The sequence below is a fragment of the Nyctereutes procyonoides genome, unplaced genomic scaffold (genome assembly GCF_905146905.1).
Source record: "Nyctereutes procyonoides isolate TBG_1078 unplaced genomic scaffold, NYPRO_anot_genome, whole genome shotgun sequence".
Classification (NCBI taxonomy): domain Eukaryota; kingdom Metazoa; phylum Chordata; class Mammalia; order Carnivora; family Canidae; genus Nyctereutes; species Nyctereutes procyonoides.
In genome coordinates this window covers 74732776-74751142 of record NW_026575146.1, presented here as the reverse complement: position 1 = coordinate 74751142, position 18367 = coordinate 74732776, and the positions used below count along the sequence as shown (strand labels likewise).

Genomic DNA, 18367 nt, shown 5'->3' with positions numbered 1-18367 from the left:
AACCGAGATCCGCGGCCTCCAGCTGTGTGACCCTGGCGGGGGGGGGGGGGGGGGGGGGGGCGGGGGGGCCGCGGGCGGGGCATTTCACCTCTAGGCCTCAGTTTCCTAATCTGGGAAATGGGGACAGTGATCGTACTTTCTCAGTGGTGAAGGCTACCAGGTTGGCAGGTGTGCAGCTCCTAGCACAGAGCCTGGCAGGCAGCCCGCAGCAGGTGACCGCCTCCCCCACCTCCGCCCTGCTCTACTATCCTGTCACTTCGCAGTCTAAACCGCACGCTCTGGGGCCCCTGGTGGCTCCGTGGGCTAAGCGTCTGCCTTTGGCTCAGGGCACGATTCTGGAGTCCTGGGATCGAGTCCCACATCGGGCTTCGCGCAGGGAGCCTGCTTCTCCCTCTGCCTGGGTCTCTGCCTCTCTCTGTGTATCTCTCATGAATAAATAAAATCTTTAAAATAAAGTAAAGCATGCGCTCATTTGCTGGGCCACTTGCGGGGAGGACCTGGAGATACCTGTGGCCGGAGTGAATGCGACTCAACTGCACTCTTTCTCTGCCCTCCACCTGTGGTTCCCTGGGCACCTGCTGCACACCGGGTGCTGGCGGCGCTGAGGTTCAACCCGATAATGAAACAGGCAAATGATTGGCCAAGAGAATTGGGGGAGTGAGGGGAGATGTTAAAATGGGGCGATCCCAGGCAGCAGCTGGAAGGGGGGTGCTTTGGTTTGGCTGCTCCTGCATCCTTGCGCAGCTGGGACGGAGACCAGAGAGGGGGACTGTGGTATTTTACACAAGCAAGGGTCCAAATCCAACTCAGTTTGCACCAAGCTCCACGGCGTCTTGGGAACAAAACAGCAAAATTGTCAGTTCTTGAAGTTGGCAGCAGCTGAGGTTCCTGTGAGGGCAGTTTGATCTCCGTGCACCTTTTTGGCGAGGGTGAAGGCCTCTGTGGTTCACAGGCCTAACTGGGCCTCAGTTTCCCTGTTTGCATTATGAGGGTCCAGAGGCTGCTGTATCTTAGGAGGTGAGCATGTGAGGGGTGCCTGCGTGGCCCAGTGGGTGGAGCCTAGACTTTTTTTTTTTGGAGCCTAGACTCTTAATTTGGCTCAGGTCAGGGTCTCAGTGTCCTCAGGTGGAGCCCCACGCAGGCTCACTGCAGGTGTCTGTTCCTTCTTCCCCCTCTCCCTCTGCCCTGCTGGTTCCCCCACCACTCAGACACATGCTCTTAAAATCTTAACAGAAAAAAAAAGATGAGTATGTGAGTGAGTGGTGTTTGGAGGTGGGCTCTGCGGGTCTCACGTTTCTAGGCTCAGATTTGCTCAGTCCAAGGGAGTATCACGGAGCTGGATGGGAGCAAAGCAAGAATTTGAACCCAGGCAGCTTGGGCTGGAGTCTAGGTTCATGACTTCCCTGCAGTCCAGCCTGTTGGCCACGCATGAGTGTTTCCAAGGACAGCCCTGGGTAACTGTGTTTATGCCCCATGGGACGGATGAAGAAAGTCATCTGTGAGCCACAGTGTGGGAGACTGATGCAAAAGTGACCCCAGCTCTTGTGCTGTGAGTTTGCAGCCCCCCTCCCCGCCCTGTAAGGGGTGGAGTCTATGTCTCCTCCCTTGAATCTGGGCTGGCCTTGAAATCTGTGGCCAAGTGAAAGCAGCAGAGATAACTGGTGTCAGACCTGAGCTGGGGGCCTCAGGAGGCCTGTGCTTTCTTGTGGTCCAACCGAGCCTCTGTGTGAATAAACTGGACAGTCTGCTTGTCAAGGTCACCCCTGCTGCCCCTGGGGCTGGCCTGGGGCTGCCCCTGGGGCCGGCCAGCAAGGTCACCCCCGGGCTGACCCATCTCTGGCCACAGATACACAAGCAGAGCCCTGTTGAAATCACAGGAACCGCCCAGCAGAGCCTCGTATACCAACCGGGTAAAATAATGAGCTAAAAAGTAGGTGGCATTTTGAACCACAAAGCTTTGCGGTGGTTTGTTACACAGCCATAGCCAATTGATACTGTGTGTCAGAAGAGCGTGGGGGTAAAGAGTATCTAATTATTATTATAATTGGTAATTCATGAGCTTCAAATTGATGAGAATTGGAATCTCCAAAGAGAAAGAACTCAGGTCGGTGGCTTTTTTGTTTTTAAGACTTTATCATTAAAAAAAAAAAAAAAAAAAACGTAGAAGACATCAGTGAAGGGAGGTAGGGGGAGAGAAGGGCAGGGAGTGGGCTAGGAGGACCAGGGGACCTCTCCCAAATGTCGGATCCGGCTGACCCTCCTTCCCTGACCTCCCCAGCCCACCGCCAGTCTCTTCTGCAGCCTGGAGGTGGGGGACCCCCAGCCACCATCTTCTGAAGACCCAGGCCCAGGAGCTCAGGTTGGGTTCCAGGCAGAGGTGAGGGCAGAAGCAGGGTGCAGGGCCTGAAGGCCTTGTCTTTGTCCTTGAGAGACCCTCAAGTGGGCGCTCAGGCCCCCGTGTCCCGGCAGGGCCCCAGGGAGGTAGGCATTGCATTGGGGGGCCTTAGGAGGTGGGGTCCTGAAGTCGGGAACCAGGTGGGGACTGGAACAAGGTGTGAGCCTGGTGGTCACAGTCCGGACGCTGGGGTCTGTGGAGAGGGGACGAGAGGTCAAGTCAGGAAGTGTGGAGGGACCTGGCCCCACGGCACAGTTAAGACCAAGGAAGAGAAAAGAAGACAAGGAGAGAGACTGAGAACCCCCTCCACCTCTTCTGATCTCTGAGGTCCCCTGGCACTCAGACCAGGCCACACCTGTCCTGGATTGACCAGGGCAGAGCTGAGACCCCCACTGACCTGCCGGGCCCTGAACAAACATGTCCATCTCTCCTTCCCAGGCTCCTGCCCTCGTGCCCCTGGGTGCCCAAGCCCTCCTAGGTCTCTGCTCCCATCTCCCAGACTTTCTGTTGGCCCTGAGTTCATTATTCACCCACCCAGCCTGCTGGCGCCAGCTCAGCTTGGTCCTCCTTCCCCCTCATGCAGTGGTGACAGGGGCAGGGGGGCCGTCTCATAGCTGTGAGGTTGCTAAGCGCACTGGCCTTTGCATATACAATTCCCTCCTTTCCCGCCTCCTTCCATTCTCCTGGTCTTGGCTCCAAAGTCCCCTCTTCCAGGACATTTTCCCTAAACCTTCCATCCTGGGTCTGATGACCACTCTGGGCTCCTCCAGTCCCTGAGTTCCTTCATCCCAGCCCTGCCTACATTGGGTCATCACTGTCCAAAGACAGGTCTGTCTCCCCCACTGGACAGTGAACCCCGTGAGGGCAGGGCTGGTCTGTCATGGTCACTGCTATGTTCCCAGCACAGGGCAGGCACAGAAGTGCTCAGGGAATGTGTATTAAATGAATGAAAGAATGAAGAGGTGCTAAACTAAAGACTCTGGACTTCATCTAGAGGGCATAAGGGAGCCACAGAAGAGCTTTAATCCAAAGGGGCTCAAGATCTGATTTGCGTTTTAGAAATTCCAGGCAGCCTCTCAACCCTGGGCCTTTGCACAGGCTATTCCCTTGGCTTTTCTGAACCGAGTGAACCTGTACAAGTGACCTCTTCTTTCTATGCATCAATTTTCTCATCTGTAACGTGAAAATAATAATTTCTCCCTCTTGGGGTTTTTATGAAGACTGAGAAGATGCTCTAAAGTTTTAAGACCTGGGGGAGTAAATGAATGTACCCTACTTCCTTGCCCCTCACTTCTACCCAGTGGACTCATATTTATCCTTCAAGGCCCAAAACAGAAGTCACTTCCTCTATGAAGTCTTTCCTGATATCTCAGAGATAGATGATGTCTCCCTCCTCTGAACAAGCTGTGTTTTATTGTTTCAGCTGTTGCTCTGGACTGTCATTCCTTTCTGATGTCCATTTCCTCAAAAGCCCAAATCTTCTCAAGACCAGGACCCTCCCTGGCTATGGTCAGGATATCGAATGAGGGTTTAATATATGTTGGAGATGTATGAATGGATAGATGTGGGGATGATTGGGTGGGTAGGTAGATGGGTGACAGTATGGTAGGTGGACATATTAGTGGGTGGACGTAAGTGGATGAATGGGTTGATGCATTTTCTGATGGATGACAACTGGCTGATGGATGCATGGATGGCTCATGGGTAGGTGGGTAGTAAGTGAATGTGTGGTTAAGTGGGTGGATGTGTGGGTGGGCAGATCAGTATAGAGGTGGATGGATGAATGGGTAGGTGGGTAGATAGATTAATGGACAGTGAGTGGATGTATGTTTGGATGGATAGTGGGTAGATGGATGATTGATGGGTGGATAAATATATAGACAAATGGATGAGCTGATTGATGGATGGATGGATCATCTTCCCATGAAGCCTTGGAGAACCCTCAGTTCAGGGACCCATGCTGATCCTGCTCTGGAGGGGCCCAATATTGGAATCTGGAGGTCTTACCAAAGTTTGAGAGCTGCACAACCCCTAACCCAGAATCCCTAGACATTGGACACTCACACTTGTCCTGAATCTATAGATAATGCCACTCTCCTTCTAGGTTCAAACTCATCCCCATCGACCCTGGAAGACAAGAAGAGGAGGGTTGTGGTTCTTCACCAGACATCCCCATATGCCCTTCCCACCTGCTCCTTCCCCAGGGAATCCCTCTATCAGGACACACTGAGTCATCATTTAAGAAAGTACTAGTCCTGGGGTGCCTGGGTGCTCAGTCGATTGAGCGATTGAGCTACAGATTCTTGATTTCAGTTCAGGTCATGATCTCAGCGTCGTGAGATCAAGCTCTCCATCTGGCTCTGCACTCAATGCAGGGTCTGTTTTTTTCCTACCCCCTGCTGCTCCCTTCCCCTACTCCTCCCACTCATGTGCACAGGGGTGCCCTTGCTTGCCCTCGTGTGCGTGCACTCCCTAAAATAAAATAAACAAAGTATTTTTTAAAAAAGGTACTAGTCCTTTAAGGAAAAGTAGAGCCTTCCAATGGATGGGCAGACCTGGAAGGAGCAAACTCAGCTCGGAAAAAGTGGGAATCAGGAAATCTACGATCACCTCTCCAGCTCCACAGTTATGCAAGTGAATTACTGTATTACTCATGCACTTAATCCCAGGAGGTGGGGGAACCTTCATTTGGAGGCGGGGCCTGGCGTGTTGGGGCGTGGCTTAGCTAAGGGGCAGGGCCTTACCTGGAGGCCTGACAGTCATGTGTGGCTGAGCTTCCGTGTAGCCCCCCATGGGTTGGCCCTCTGGGCTGAAGGCTGCACTCTGCCCTGGCAGGGAGGTGGAGGGTGCAGGCTGAGACCCTGGATAGGCGGGTCCCAGCGTTGATACGTCCCCGGAGAGCATTAGGCCCTCTCTCCCCAGCTTCTCCCTGTACCTGTGCGGTTGGATTGATCGATCATTGGTTGCACGATGCGTCTCCGGGCGTTAATGAACCTGGGAGAGGGTTATGGAAATAAAAGGAAGGTGTCAGAGGAAGTAGGGGAGAGGCAGAAATGAACACACGTAGACAGAGCTGGAAGGAGAGGACCGGGATGGGGCGGGGGGTCGGAGAGGCTCCCAGGGCCTCGGGAGCCTCCTTCAGCACCGCGGACAGCGCCCGGCCTCCCGCCCGGGACTGGGGGCTCGGCGACCCGCGCAAGCCTCCCGCGCTGCTCACCAGTTGTTGACCTGCAGGATGGTGAGCCCCGTGTCCTGCGCCAGCTGTTTCTTCTGCTCCTCCGAGGGGTATGGGTGCTGTGGCCACCAGCAAGAATCACCCTGCCTGCCCAGCCTGCCACCTGAGCCCCAAGGCCTGGCCCCGTGGGGATGGTGAGCCTAGGCTGGAGCAGGGCCTGGAGAGCCAGCTCGTCTGAGGTCTGAGCCGCTCCAGGCTCCCCCAGGGCCCAGTGGAGGGAAGTGGAGCCAAGCTTCGGGCAATTATGCCTGTGGGCGCCCCCGCCTCTTCCAACAATTAGATGCTAATTGACCGGCTTCATTAGGGAGACCGAAGCTCAGGGTTCTCTGAGTCTCCGTCAGGGTCAGGGTCCCGGTCTGTGCGTGTCTCTCGTTGTCCCTGTCCCCGTCCCTCTGACTCCACGACTCTCTTCTTGTCTGTATCTTCCCGGCTCTCCCCGCGAGGCAGCGTGGTGCACTGGTTAGGGCTAAACTGCCTGCATCTTCACCCACTTCTGGCTAGGAGACCACTAGGCTCCCCACCTACTCCTCACAGCCCCATCCATCATAGGCTCTATTTGGTGATGACTGATGGGGGGCGGGTGGGTTGGGGGCAGGACTGGGTGAGTTTCGAGCCTTTAGAAGCACCACAGGTTGCACTCACAGAAGCTCTCCCCGCTTGAGATTCACCCTCAATACCCCGCCCCCGTGCCTCAGTCTCCCATCTCTGGGTCTCTCTCAGGGCCTCGGCCTCTGTGCAGCCATCCTTTTCCTTCTCACCCTATGCCCACCCTGCATCTGGGCCCCAGGGCTCTCACCGAGAGGTGCTGAAACAACCAGGCTCTCATGATATTGGTAGCCACCTTGGGGAAGATCCCCCTCTTCTTATTCCGCCGCCGCTCCTGGTCCAGCTCCTCGTCCTCTCCCCCAGAACTTGGAGAGGCCACACTTGTGTCTAGTCCGTCTCCTGAGGGGGGATAGGCATGCTGTGCTTGTGGGCAGTGAGGGAAGAGGCCAGGGGGACCCAGAACCCTCCTCCAAGAGAGCACTCCACACTCCAGTCGTCCTCGCGCCTCTGGAAATACTACTTGCTGTCTAACTTCAATCCTCAGACCGACCTCCACATTTCCCCTTCACCTCCCAGGCTTCTTACCTTGGTCGCTGGAGTTGTCCCCACTCTGGGAGGCGAGGCCCCCACTGGATGGACCCGGGGTCCCCAAATGTACAGATCCGCTGTCCTCATGGTCTCTAATCCATGCATTATTCTGGAAAACAAGAGCTGGAGGTCAGTGCCAAGGCTTGGGGGCACTAGATAGCACAGTGGCTGAGGCCGTGGGCTCCGGAGCTGGGACCCCTGAGGGTAACGCCTGTCCCTGCCTCTTTCTTGGCTGTGACCTTGGGCAATGTGCTTCGCTTCTCTGTGCCTGTTTCCTCAACTGGAAAACAGAGGACAACACCTGTCCCCACCTCACAGAGCGTGGTAAGGGCTCAGTGAGCTGGTTTACATCAAAGGCACAAAGCTTTGGGGGACCTGGGTGGCTCAGTAGTGTAGCGTCTGCTTTTGGCTCAGGTCGCAATCCCGGGGTCCTGGGATCGAGTACTGCATTGGGCTCTCTCCAGGGAACCTGCTTCTCCCTCTGCCTGTGTCTGTGTCTCTCATGAATAAATAAGTAAAATCTTAAAAACAAAACAAAACAAAACAAAACAAAAAAAACAACCAAAAAGCGCAAAGTTTTGATCCTGGGTTTCAGCACAAAAAAAAAAAAAAAAAAAAAAAAAAAAAAAAGGCGCATTGTAATTGTCCAGTAAAGATGTGCTTATACGGGTCCACGGCATCTTATCTGAAATCCTGGGCCTGCAGTGTTGCAGAATTCAGAACTTTTCACATATTTATTTATTTTTAAAAGTAATCTCAGATTCATGACCCTGAAGATCAAGAGTCACCTGGTCTATGGATGGAGCCAGCGGGGCGCCCCTGGAACCCTTGCCAGCTATAGACAGTAAATCCCTGCTTCCGAAGAAGTTCATAACACCCCCAGCGGGGGCCGGGGCTTAACCTCGTCATCGAACTCATTAACATTTCTGCAGCAAAATGGATGAATATTTAACTGAGTGGAATAAATAAAGGCTATAAATAGCCTCTCATTAGTTCGGGTCAGACTTTGCTGCCAAATGAGTTTGCACTAAACTTCTAGGGGATAAAACACAACTTTCACTTTTCAGAGATGGGGGGTGGGTCTCTGAATTGCAGATGGATGAAGGGGGGCAGTTCGGGTTGCACTTTCTTTAGTCCAAACTCTGATACATTTTGAGGAACTTGACAATGCATTGGATCCGCCCGCCCAGGGCCCAGCTCTGTGTCCTAGGGAGGCTGCCCCGCCCCCCCAGAGACTGCATCAACACCTCTTTGTCATTTGGTTAAAGGATCAATTCCTTTATCAATTCCAACAGTTCAATTGTTGAGAGGCAGACCCAGTACCCCACCTGCCCTGCTGACTGCCCTCCACCCTGCCAGCCCTGCCCGAAATGGCCCACTGCCGGGTGCTGCATCATCTGTGTCCTGCAGGGGCAGAGCTAGAGATGCCAAAGCTCAGAGAAGGCTTCTCCAGGTGTGGTATGTCTGTGTGGAATTGTGTGTGTCAGTGCATGGTGGACGGATGTGCAAACTGAAGGCTCCTGAGCTTGGCTGCCACCGTCACCTCCGGCTGTTCCCCATCAGTGTGCCTGATGCTGTCTTGAGACTGCTGTGTGGTGCATGTCAGTGTGCTTGTGCCTGTGTCCGAGATGGCATGGTTGTCCCAGAGAAGAGGTGGCTGTGGCATGGTTGAGAGTTACATGCGTGGAGCTGAGACACACAATGGGACTGATACGTAGTTGTGTCCCCTTTGAGATGGCCAAGTGGCTGTGTGGGCCATGTTTTTCTAAGTTCGTGGCTGTTGTTTGAGGGGTTGGCTGTCCTCTTTTTTTTTTTTTTTTATGGCTGTCTTCTTTGTGAGACAGTGTGTGTGGTTATCGCACAGGAGGCTTTGTGACTCCATCGGGCTGGACCATTGCCATGGGTGTGTATGGGAGGCCGGGTGAAGATACGGAGTATGGCTATGTCTCTGAGTGGGGGCTCTAGTGGAGCATGTGCAGATTACGGGGCACATGTGGGCCAGAGGGTCCCTGTGGCTGCTGTGTCCAGCATGCCTGAGTCTATGTGCAGTACAACTGCGTGCCTGTGTCTGGGTGCAGGTGTCATGTTGTATCATTGCTGTGTGTGCTGGTAGCATGACCACCATGTGGGGGTGGCCCTGTTTAGGATCTGTGCTGCTGGGACGCCTGGATGGCTCAGTGGTTGAGCATCTGCCTTCGGCTCAGGTCATGATCCTGGGGTGCCGGGATTGAGTCCTGCATCGAGCTCCCCGCAGGGAGCCTGCTTCTCCCTCTGCCTGTGTCTCTGCCTCTCTGTGTGTCTCTCATGAATAAATACATACAATCTTAAAAAAAATACAGGATCTGCGCTGCTGTTTATGGGATTGTCAACAAAACTCATCCATCTGCCTCTGGGGCTTGGGCTGCTGGGTGGCATGGTGCGTGTGCCCGGGGCCGCAGTCCAGCTGTGATGTGGGGAGGGTGCCACGTGTATGAGCACGTGGAGGCCTGGGTCTGAGTGTGGCCATGTCTGAGTTTGCATGTCAGGATCTGGGGCCGCTTGGCTCCATTTCCCTCCATGTGGTTGTTGTGTGGCTGGATGTGCTCTACACACAGGATGTGCTCAGTCAGGTGATGTGCTGTGTGACGCTGTTACGCGCCTGGGATGTGTGTGTTTGAGTGTGTGGTACGTGCTGTTGTCTAGCTGTGAGTGAGAATGGCCGTCAGTGAGTTGTGTAGCTGTGTCTGACGCTGTGTGGGTGTAGCTGAGTCTATGGGAGTGTGTGTGTGTGTGTGTGTGCGTGCGTGCGCGCACTGCCATCCAGCTGTGTTCAGGTCTGTGTAGCTGTGCCATCGCTGGCGTGTGCCCCGTGCTCACACATGTCTGGCTGTGGCTGCCTGAGGCTGGGGGCGCGTACGCTCCTTCACGCAGTAGCCCGGCTGTGTCTGCTCAGGGCTTTGGTCATGGGGTGATGCCCGGCACCCCATCCACACCTGATCTGGGAGGCTGGGGCAGGAGGGCGGGTAGTCTTCGAGGTCCTCCCTGCAGCCGCCATCCCGATCCTCGATGACCAGGTCGATGGGCATCTTTCCCTTGAGGCAGGTGATGTAGCGGTGACAGAAGTTGTCGCACAGGTCGTGGACCTGAGGGGGCACCGGGGTACTGGGGGGGCCACCCGGGGGCCAGGGCTGGGGTGTACAGGGGTGGGGGCAGCATTCTGCTCCAGCTCCAGTGGGCAGAGAGCCTGAAGGAGGGGTGGAAGGGGTGAGAAGGGGAGGGATGGGGGGGAAGGCGAGGGTGGGAGGGGAAGTGAGAAGCACTCACCTTCTCCAGCTCCAGCAGGTGGAAGCGGAGCACCTGAATGGCCTGTATCATCTGAAAACAGAGATGGAGATGGGAAGAGACAGAGGAGGGGAGGAGGGAGGGGCAGAGGGAAGGAGAGAGAGGGAGAAGGACAAGAGGAGGAGGAGGGAGGGGAGGAGGGAGAGGAGGAGGTTGGGGAGGAGGGAAGGAAAGAAAGAAAGAGGGTGAAGGACAAGGGGAAGAGGAAGGTGAGAGGAGAGGGAGGAAGGGAAAGAGTGAGTTAGAATGACAAAGACAGAGGACAGAGAGGCAGAGAGGGACAGAAGGGGGGGCGCAGAGAGCAACAGAGAACAGAGACCCAGAATTAAGGGAAGATGGAACGTGAGAGAGTCAGAGACAAAGAAAGAGAAGCAAGAGGTGGAAGAGACAGGAAAGGATCCGTTGCGAGGAGTGAATGAAGTCCCGCTATAATACCCCATCTTAGCCCCCTGCCCCCTGCTCCACTTCCCACTTTGACTGTAAACTACATTTCCCAGAGTCCTTTGCCAAATGGCTCAGCCAATAGGAAGCCCTGGCGGGAGCCAGAAAGCAAAAGAAAGGGAGAAGTGGGGGTATTTCTCCTTCCCTGTCCCTCTCCTCTGTCCTCTCCCCTCTGCAGCCCTGTTCCTGCACTCGTCCCGCACCCATCCCGGCGTGGGCTCGGTTGTCCCGGGTGAAGCACAGCTAAATGCCTACTGAGTCCTTGGTCTGTGCCAGGCGCTGTTCTAAGTGCCAGACTCCTGTTAGCTCATTTTATCCTCACACCAGCCCTACAAGACAGGAATCTCTCCTAGCTACAGAGGAGGAAACTGAGGCACGGGGAGATGCAGCTCCATGTCCTGGGTCACAGAACTAGTGAGTGGCAGAGCTCGGATTGGAAGCCAGGCCATCCATCCCCGTTCTCAAGCTCTTGGCTAGACTCACTGCAAATGGGCAACAATGATAGCTGTTTGAAAAAGCGTGTTAGGTGACCTCTCTACAGGTGACCACAACCAACCCCAGGGCCTTGGAGGGGGGAACAGGAGGAAGGGGCATCAGGGAGGGTGCAGGTCTTACCAGATTGTCCAGCTCCGGATTGGAAGAGAAGAGAGGCCTCTCAGAGCGGACCTGGGAGGAAGAGAGAATCCCGGGAGGGTGCGTCCCGTCTCCTGCCCACCCCTGCTCACTGCACGCCCCCTCCAGCACACACAGCAGAGGGGGGTGCCCACCTGCTTGGCAAAGGCAGCGATGTCCTCGTTGAAGGAATCAGAGGAGCACACGTCACCGCCTGGAGGTGCGCCCACCCCAGCCCCGGCCCCGTCGCGGGGCGAGCACGTGGCCAGTTCGCATTTCTCAAAGACCAGGGCCAGCAGTGGGAAGAGCGGGTGTCTGGGGGAAGCAGGAGAGAAGGTTCATGAGGGGAGGGAGGGGATGTGCGGAGTGTGGGGCACCTGGGGGGAGGGACAGAAGACCCAGAGGAAGACAGGGAGAGACCAAGACAGAGCAAGAAAAGTCAGAGAAAGGAGCCCGCATCCCAAGACCCCACGGAGCCTTCAGTCCTGCCCCGACTCACCCGTAGATCTCATCCTTCTCTCTCCTCAGGCCATCACTGTCCAAGCCCGGGGGCTGGGGTTGGGGAGGCCGGTGGGGGCCATAGGGCCCCGGGGCTCTCGGTGCCGAGGCCACTGCCTCTGAGAAGCCAGCCAGGGCTGCGGTGCTGTCCACGATGCCTGGGTAGTGGGGCAGCTCATCATACTGGGGGGAGGCGAGAGGGGGAGATCCCCAAGGAGGCATCAGGAAAGCTCCCTACCCTGGCACCCAGGAGAGGCCCCTCCCTGCCCCCAGAGCCAGCCCTTCCATTCTCCGTGTCTGAGCCCTGCCAGCTTTGGACCTCGGACGTCCCATGGGGCTGGGGTGGAGCTGAAGGCCCTGTCCCAGGGTCTTCTCTTATATGCCTGGCCTGTGAAAAATGTCCCCTCCCAGATTCTCGATGTGTGGGCAGAAGGGTCCAGAGGAGAGAGATGACCCAGATCTCAGGTCTAAGGGTCAGGGGTCAGCTGATGTAACTCCCAGCTCCTCCCGGAGCCAGGAGGGGAGGCAGGAGGTGAGAGAGCATGGGGAGAGAGACTAGGAGCAAGATGCAAGAGAGAGACACAGGGGAGGACAGAGAGGATGGAGGAGAGAAGATACGGGGGGGGGGGGAGAGAGAGAGAGAGAGAGAGAGAGAGAGAGAGAGAGAGAGAGGCTCACTCATGGACACTTACCACAACAGCAGCACATCATTTATGCATAAATGTATGTCTCGTGCTCGCTTCGGCAGCACATATACATAAATGTATGTCTACACTGTCCACCCCAACTTCAATTTCATCTCATAGTTATCACATATGCACATCTGAGTGTGCCTTAACAACCTGTCACACGCCCCTTGCCATGTGAATGCACCCCCCCACACACACACAGAGCCAAACACCAGACACAGCAATGAAGGAATGAGTGGGTGAATGAATGAATGAATGAATGACGCCTTTAGCGCATGCGTGAAGGAAGGAAGGAAGGAAGGAAGGAAGGAAGGAAGGAAGGAAGGAAGGAGGCATTCCGCACAGCGCCTGGCACATATTCCACAAACACTTGTTGAACCAAAGCGTAAACCCGCACGACCGCAGAAACCCACTTGTGCAATCGGCCCAGAGCGAAGCGCTGTCATCACACAAGCACGCAGGCTGGGGAGGCCGGGGGGACCTTAAGGCACCCAGGCCAAGCCCTGTCCCTGCGCTTCCAAACGGCTCAGAGAAGCAGAGACTCCAACAGAAGGACGCAGGCATCCCCGCCCTGGGGCACCCTGGCACCCAAGGCTCCGTGTGTGTGTGTGTGTGTGTGTGTGTGTGTGTGTGTGTGTGTGTCCCTCTCTCCGTGTCTTTCTCTTCCTCCTCTCCTAACTTCTCCTGAGCCCCAAAGTTGAATCCAACATTTCCGCGCCATGCCTCGCACCTCCTAAGACGGGCAATGGGGTCCTGACATCCTGCCACGTCCCCATCCCCTGCACCCCCCAAGGTGCATACTCACCTCCTCGCCTCATCTCCTCTGCTCTCCCCATCCTCAGAACCAAAGAAGACAGAACCTCTGGCCCCGCCTGTGAGACACCCCCTCCCCCAGCACTGTCCCCACCCCTAACCCTCAAGAGGACTTGGAACAAAAGTAGACCGGAGGGGAGGACTGGGGAGGGCAGAAGGGGAAAGTGGGTGGTAGAAAGGACCCGGCAAGAAGCAGGACACCCAGGGGCAGGGGAGACCCAGGGTGGGGGGGCCCAGAGAGAGGAGACCCAGGGGTGGAGAGAGGAGGAGACCCTGGCTGGAGAGAGGGGGGACCGGAGCAGAGCCGGGGAGAGCCAGAGCAGAGAGAGGAGGAGACATCAGGGTGGAGAGAGGGGGAGACCCGGAGCAAAAACAGGGGAGACCCGGGGACAGAGAGGGGAGACTCCGGCCGGAGAGAGGGAGAGACCCCAGCCCGAAAGAGGGGGAGACCCGGAGCAGAGACACGGGAGACCCAGGGGTGGAGAGAAGGGGAGACCCGGAGCAGAGACAGGGGAGAGCCGGGGGCAGAGAGGGGAGGGAGGCGGAGAAAGAGACGGAGGAGGGGGCGGGACGGGTGCGCGGCCCCAGACCTACCCTCCGGGCCATGGGCTGATGCCGGCGGCAGCTCCCGGGTCCCTCCAGGGCCTGGCCGGCGGGGCGGGCGCAGCCCGGGGCAGCGGCCCCCGACGGGCCGCGGTGCGGACGCCAGGGGGTGGGGCGGGAGACCGGGGGCCCGGCCCCCCCACCCCCGCCGCCGTCAGTGGCCGGCGCCGGGCAGCGCGGAGGCTGCGCGCATGGACCCCCGGCGCCCTCCCCCCCGCGGGGGTCACGGCGAGGGGCTCATGCCGGCGGGGGCAGGGGTGAGCGGGGGCGCGGGCCCCCGGTCCCTCCCCGCCCCCACCCCCGCCCCGGGTCCCGGGAGGATCGGAGCGGCCCGAGGCCGAGGACCGGGAGACGGGGAGGGGGGCGGCGGGGCGCGGGGCGGGGGCGCGGGCGGGGGCGCGGGCGGCGGGGGCTCCCCGCGCGGGGTCCCGGCGGCGGCGGGCCGGAGGGCTGCGGGCGGCTGGGCGGCTCGGTGTCTCCCCGCCTCCCGGTCTCTCCCGGTCTCTCCCGGTCTCTCCCTCTCTCTGTGGTCACATCCGGAAGTTCCACATCGAGATGCTTAACCCGCTGTCCGCCGGTGGCTGGGCCGCGGGCGGGGCGGGCGGGGCGCGCGGGGCGCGCGGCCCTCCCCTCCCCTCCCTCCCTCCCCCACCTCCCCTCCCTCCTCCCTCCTCCCTCCCCTCCCCTCCGCCTCTCCCTCCCCCCACCCCCAGCGCCGCCGCCCTCGGGGCGGCCTTTGTGTCGGGGTCTCCCCGGGTCCCCACCCCGGCCCCCCGCCCCCCGCCCCCCGCGCGGGCCTCCCCGCCGCCGCCACAGGTCTCCGCCCGCCCGCCCGGCCCCGCTGCCCGGCTCCGCGTCCCCGCTCCCTTCCTCTCCGTGCCCTTCCCTCTTTGTCTCTCTCTCTTGGTCTCTGTCCGTCTGTCTCTAGGAGACGAGCACACAGAGGAGAGAACTGGAGGCTGGGAGTAACCAGACCCCCTATTTTAGTTTCTCTTCTTGCTCTGGGCCCCCTAACTTCTCTCCCCCAGGAGCCGAGGATGCTCTGTGCCTGGCCTGAAGCCATCTGCGTGTGCGCGCATGTGTCTGGCTTGTCTGGTTGTGGGGCGATGCCCGGGGATGTGCTATGCCCTGGGGCCCGGCGTGTGTTTGCAGGGTTGTTGGTGTCTCTGAAGATGGGGAGTTTCTGGGGTGAGTGTCCACCTGACTTTGTACACACACAGTCTGGGCCTCGCATGTCAGAGTGCCAGCCCGTGCCTGGCGTGTGTATGTGCACGTGGGTGGTTGGCCTGGAGGCATCCCTGTGTCCCCCTGCCCGTTTTCCACCCCCCGCCCGCCTCTTACAAGGGTCTCCCAGGCTCTCTGTGCAGTTTGTGGAACCTCCAGAGCTGAGGGTAAATCATGTGCCTGCTCCCGCATCTGTCGGAGGGCAGGTCGGCGGTTGTTATCTGGGTCCTGGAGGATCTGGGACCCACACGGCCTTTGCAGCTAGTGTTCTAGTGAGATAGAAGAGGGTTCTGCAACAAAAATTACTATGGAGCGGCGACTGTGTGCTGGGCGCCGTCCTGGACCGAGCGGGGAAACAAGACAAACTTCCTGGCCTCCTGGCACTTGCATTCAGTTGGGGATGGTCGGGGAGGGAGTAGACCAGTAAGTAAATGTGTAAGTGTAAAACAATGCCTGGAGGTGACAAGTGCTCCGAAGTAGAGCACAACGGGAACAGAGATGATGATATAAGCTGGACAGTGAAGGCCCTCACAGGAGGTGACACCTGAGCAGAGACCTGAAGAAGGTGAGGGAGGGAGCCAGGGGGATGGCCGAAGGAAGACCCTTGTGGGAAGCAGAGGAATAGCAGGTGCAAAGGCCCTGGGGCAGGAATGTGCCTGGAGAGTTGGAGGAACTGAGAGGAGGTCAGGGAGAGCAGAGGGCAGGTGGGAGAAGAGAGACACTGGGATTCATTGTCTCACTGGCTTTTTCCATATTAGGGGTCTTTATCCTCTGGTGTCCTCAAATTCCTGAGGGGATGTGCGAATGTGTGTCAGGAGGCCCGAGAACTCTCTGAAATCGCAATGATGGGCTCTCCCAGGGAAATGACCCCTTGTTTTCATCCTCTGGACCCCCAGGAGTTACCTACCATCACTCCTGAGAGACCTGGCCAAAGAGAAACGACAGAGATTGAGAAGGAAGGGGGCCGGGACGAGATCCAGGAAGAGGGGGACAGAGTTGGGGGCCAGAGATCCAGAGGGGGACAGAGACCCAGAGAGAGGGAGTCAGTGAGACAGGGGCGGAGGCAGCGTGCCCACCCCTGCTGGGCTCGCTAAGGATATTTTTATGACCCTCATAAACAGCTCTGCTCTGCGGCAACCTGCCTCTCCTCCTCTGCTCCCGCGGAAACTAGCCACCAGGGTGAGCCGGGGGAGCTGCAGCAGGAGGGATAGTGTGAGGACGGCAGCAGCACTTCCCGCTGGGACAGGGCCAGCGAGGAGGCCCGCAGCCCTGCTCCCCCCCATCCCAGGAAGGTCTCTGCCTCCCCAACCCGGGGCTCAGCCTCACCCCAAAACACCCCCCCAACCCGCCTCTCTGGCTCTGGCCCTCTGTCCCGTGCCCTCCCTCTCTCTGTCCCTGACTATCCTTGGAACCTCCCAGGCCCACCGACCCCCAGCGCCCCCAGCCTGACTGTCCCTCGGTGTCCCCCACCCAGGCACCCAGGTTCCAGACCCCTCTCAGCACCTCTTCTCTCTCAGCCTGTCTCCCCATCTGCTGGACAATGGGCTTGGGGGGGGCAGGACCTGGGGACCTTGGCCGACTCTGGGGGCCCCTGTGTCAGGGACACTGCCCCTAAAGCCCTCCGGAGCAACTGTCCCTTGGGCGACGCTGGCCCTTTAAGGAAGGCGGAAGGGAAGGGGGCCCAGAGAGCCTTTAATCACTGCCACACACCCCGCCCCCCAGATAGGGGTTTTGGAGCAGAAAATTAATTTAAATCACTTTTTAATTAAAGATGCAAAGCTCTTCTGTCTGCCACCCCCTCCCCGGCCCCCTGCCCACTGCCTTCAGTTGAGGTTCAGGGTGGGAGGGCTGGGGGTCCGGGCCCAGGCTCCCTTTCCATCTTGGGGGTTATGCTGAGGCTCCCCCCTCCCCCCTCTCAATTCTGAAAACAAGAAGTGTGGCCTGATGTGACAGTCCCAGTGGGGAGCGTGTAGACAGAAGGCAAGAGGCCACTGTCTTCACTGGGGTGGGGCGTCCCAGTGAGGCCAGGGGGGCGGGGAGCCAGGCAAAAACAGTGCTGGGAAGAGTCGGGGAGCAGCAGGGGACAGAGACGGCAGTCATCTTTGCCATTGCTCTGAGCTCCGAGGACGCTGCACCCCCGAACAGGGAGGAGGGCCTTGAGTCCTGGGCATAAATCTTTTTCATTAAAGAGAGGAGTGAAATGTTGGCAAGGGGAACATAGGAGTGTCTGGAAAACTGGTGGAAGGAGGGGCGAGGGGGCCTGCAGTTTTCTCCCTGCCACGCCCCCAGCCTGAAGGTCTACACACACACACACACACACACACACACACACACACACACACACCCCAGTGCCATCTCTCTCAGACCTCAGCCCTCCTCTGCGGAGCTGCCTCTCTTAAGTGGTCCTTGGACCCTCGGAGGCTGTGTCCCAGAGGAGGGAGCCAGTGGGGTCCAGGCCTGGAGCCTTGGGGGTGTGGCCCACGCTTGCTGACCCCATATGGCCACATCTCCTGCTGATCCCGTGTGGCCCTGGCTCCCAGGGTGCTGTTTGGACGCCTGGGTCCAAGCATTCGGGAGTGTGCATGTCTGCCTTTCTCACTGGGGGTGTGTGGCTCTGATGGACCCAGACCCCCAGGTGAGCCTGGGAGGGGTGTCACCTTCCAGCCCTACCCCATCGAGCCCTCCAAGAGTAGACCGGGGGACCTCCAGCTTCCCCCCCAACACTGGTCCATCCCCACCCTTGTCTGCCTACCTCTCGGCAGCCTGGGAGGACCCACAGCTCAGCTGTCTCTGGGGCTTCACCCACCAGGCAGCTGTGATCCCCAGGACCCCCAGCCATCCCGGTGATCAGCCCTCAATGGACAGAGTGACCAAGGAGCTGCTCAGGGGTCTCTCCGGTCTTCTGTCATGGTGCCACAAGCTCTCTGCCTCAGTTTCCCCTATGTCCCCAGTTCGGCGTTGGTGTCTCCATCTCTCACTCCGTCTTCACTCCTAGACTCTCTGTCAGGATCTGTATCTTTGCTCAGGGGTGGGGATGAAGGGGCCCCAAAAGAGGGCTCTGTCTTGGGTGTGTGTCCGTCTGTCTGTCTCACACGTCTCTCTTCTTGTCTGTCTCTGTGGGTCCTTTTCTCTGGCGGGTCTCTGGGTCCCTCCCTCCCCCTAGTTCATCTCTCTCTCTGTCTCTGGGGACTGCTGTCTCTCAGCCTCTGTGTCTCTCCCCCCTTCTTTTCCCATCCTCCTGCCTCCCTGTCTCCCCCTCGCCCCCCAGCGCCCTGCCCAGGGCCTTCACAGACACATCGCCCCAATGCTCAGTGCCTCCCCTGCCTGGCTCCGGGAGAGGGAAACATTTATCTTGGCGGGGGACCCCCCCCTCCCCCCGCCTCCCGGGCCCATCCATCACCC

At 58.2% G+C, this 18367-nt stretch overlaps 1 protein-coding gene across 8 annotated transcripts; it reads right to left on the bottom strand.

The window, feature by feature from the left end:
- Positions 1-2169: 2169 nt before the first annotated feature.
- On the bottom strand, positions 2170-14061 carry MEIS3 (Meis homeobox 3). 8 transcript variants are annotated; one of them, XM_055311940.1, is made up of 13 exons: positions 13733-14061; positions 11638-12191; positions 11294-11453; positions 11142-11192; positions 10068-10118; positions 9737-9886; positions 6762-6873; positions 6427-6575; positions 5613-5689; positions 5331-5389; positions 5140-5218; positions 4460-4522; positions 2170-2588 (listed from the first exon to the last, which is right to left on the bottom strand). In XM_055311940.1, exons 2-13 carry the CDS (start codon positions 11856-11858, stop codon positions 2504-2506), a joined length of 1257 nt encoding a protein of 418 aa, XP_055167915.1. In that variant the 5' UTR covers positions 11859-12191; positions 13733-14061; the 3' UTR covers positions 2170-2503. The 8 variants fall into 8 exon arrangements, with proteins under 8 accessions (XP_055167915.1, XP_055167916.1, XP_055167919.1 ...); XM_055311941.1 differs by having other exon boundaries at positions 11638-11819; XM_055311944.1 differs by having other exon boundaries at positions 5140-5223; positions 11638-11819; positions 13733-14059.
- Positions 14062-18367: the final 4306 nt, after the last annotated feature.